The sequence below is a fragment of the Egretta garzetta genome, unplaced genomic scaffold (assembly GCF_000687185.1).
Source record: "Egretta garzetta isolate BGI_Z169 unplaced genomic scaffold, ASM68718v1 scaffold27, whole genome shotgun sequence".
NCBI lineage: Eukaryota > Metazoa > Chordata > Aves > Pelecaniformes > Ardeidae > Egretta > Egretta garzetta.
In genome coordinates, this window is record NW_009260400.1 from 1,658,613 (window position 1) to 1,660,117 (window position 1,505).

At 65.3% G+C, this 1,505-nt stretch overlaps 1 protein-coding gene across 1 annotated transcript in view; it reads right to left on the reverse strand.

The window, feature by feature from the left end:
- Nucleotides 1-1,505, reverse strand: part of MTSS2 (MTSS I-BAR domain containing 2) — a gene marked incomplete at its 3' end in the record, with an annotated part of 12,130 nt that overhangs the window by 1,979 nt on the left and 8,646 nt on the right. Inside the window, exons 11-12 of the mRNA XM_035898800.1 lie at nt 1,091-1,301; nt 234-311 (exon numbers count right to left, since the gene is read on the reverse strand). Coding sequence (XP_035754693.1) covers nt 234-311; nt 1,091-1,301 — 289 coding nt within the window. The remainder of the gene's footprint in view (nt 1-233; nt 312-1,090; nt 1,302-1,505) is intronic.

Sequence of the window (1,505 nt, forward strand, 5' to 3'; positions counted from 1 at the left end):
GGTGGGAAGGGGCATGCACCCATGTTCCCCGAGCCACAGGTGCTGCCCAGGATGTTCTGCCCCATGAGGGGGTGGGATGGGGGGATCCGTGGGGACACCCATGTGTGAAACACAACCCCGGTGGGATGGGGGACAGTGCCAGGGAGGGGAGGAGAGGAAGAGGAGGGTGCTGCTGCTGAAGGCTTCACCTTTCCGCCACCTGCCCGTGCCCCGGCAGTGGAGCAAGGACTAACCGAGGTGGGGGAGCTGCACTCGCTAACCGACTGGCAGGTTTCAGAGGCCTCCGAGGACGCCGAGCTGGAGGACTTCTGCTGTGCGGCGAGGCCAAGCCGTGAGCCGGAGGGGGAGAGAAGAGCCGGTTAGCAAGCAGAGGCAGAGCCGTGGCCCCAGCGTGGAGCAGCACCTAGGGCTTCCCCAGGCACCCCAGGCCCCCAGCCCCGCAGTGGCGGATGCGGGAAGGCGAGCAGGATCTGACCCAGCAGCGGGGGCTGCAGAGCCGGGGAGGTGCTAGCTGGGTGAAGCCGGGGATGCTCAGCCCTGATGCTTCCCCCCCCTGCTCACCCCGCAGAGCCAACATTTTGGGGAGTGGGGCTCTCGCCGGGTTGGCGATGCCAGGTTAGCAGGAGTGGGCGGCAGGGCCAGCATGAGGGATCTGGGCTCCTGAGGGGTGCCGGGCAGTCCTGGAGCATCCTCAGCTCTGGGGAGGATGCAGGGTGAAGGGGGAGCTTTGCTCCATGCTGCCTGGTGGGGGACTGGCACAAACTGGGTATTACGGGGCTGGGGTGCCTGGGAAATACCCTGTTCCCCCAGCATGGAGTGGTGGGGGATACCTGTGCACCATCCCTTGGCGGGGGTCACAGATGGGGTTTCTCTGCGGTGTGGCCCGTGGTGCCCCTGAGCAGGGCTAGCATCTGTCAATATTCCCAATATTTATTTCCCATGATGCAAACACAGCTGGAAACACGCCCTGGGGGTGTGTGTGTGTCCCATCTCCTCCACGCCAGACCCTTCTGTTGGACCCAGCAGCACTCATCCATTCTACAGAAGGGGAAACTGAGGCACAGAGGGGTGGGCGGCGCTGACCCCGTACCTGGCTGGTAATGTCTGAGGGCATGGGGGAAGGCGGTTTGGAGTAAGCGGCGTCCTGGGAGATGAAGCCGGAGTCGTGGGAAGAGACGCTGGAGAGGCGGGTGGTGGCGGCAGGGGGCTGCGCCAGGCTGCGGTAGCGATAGGTGGAACTGGGTGAGCAGGTCTGAGCCCCGCTGGGCCACGCCACGCCACCCTTGGCACTGCTAACGCTGCTGGGGGGGTGCCGGGGGGCACGGGGACACGTTGGCGGGGAGGACAAAGGAAGGAAAAGAGAGTTTAAGAGGGAGGTTCGGAGGCGGCAGGCTGCCCGGGCAGCAAAGCCCAGCACCCCGCCGCACACCCCAACCTGGGGAAACTGAGGCACACAGTCCTTAGGGGGTGTCCCTTTCCCTTCTGGTGTCCCCCAGTGGCAGGGG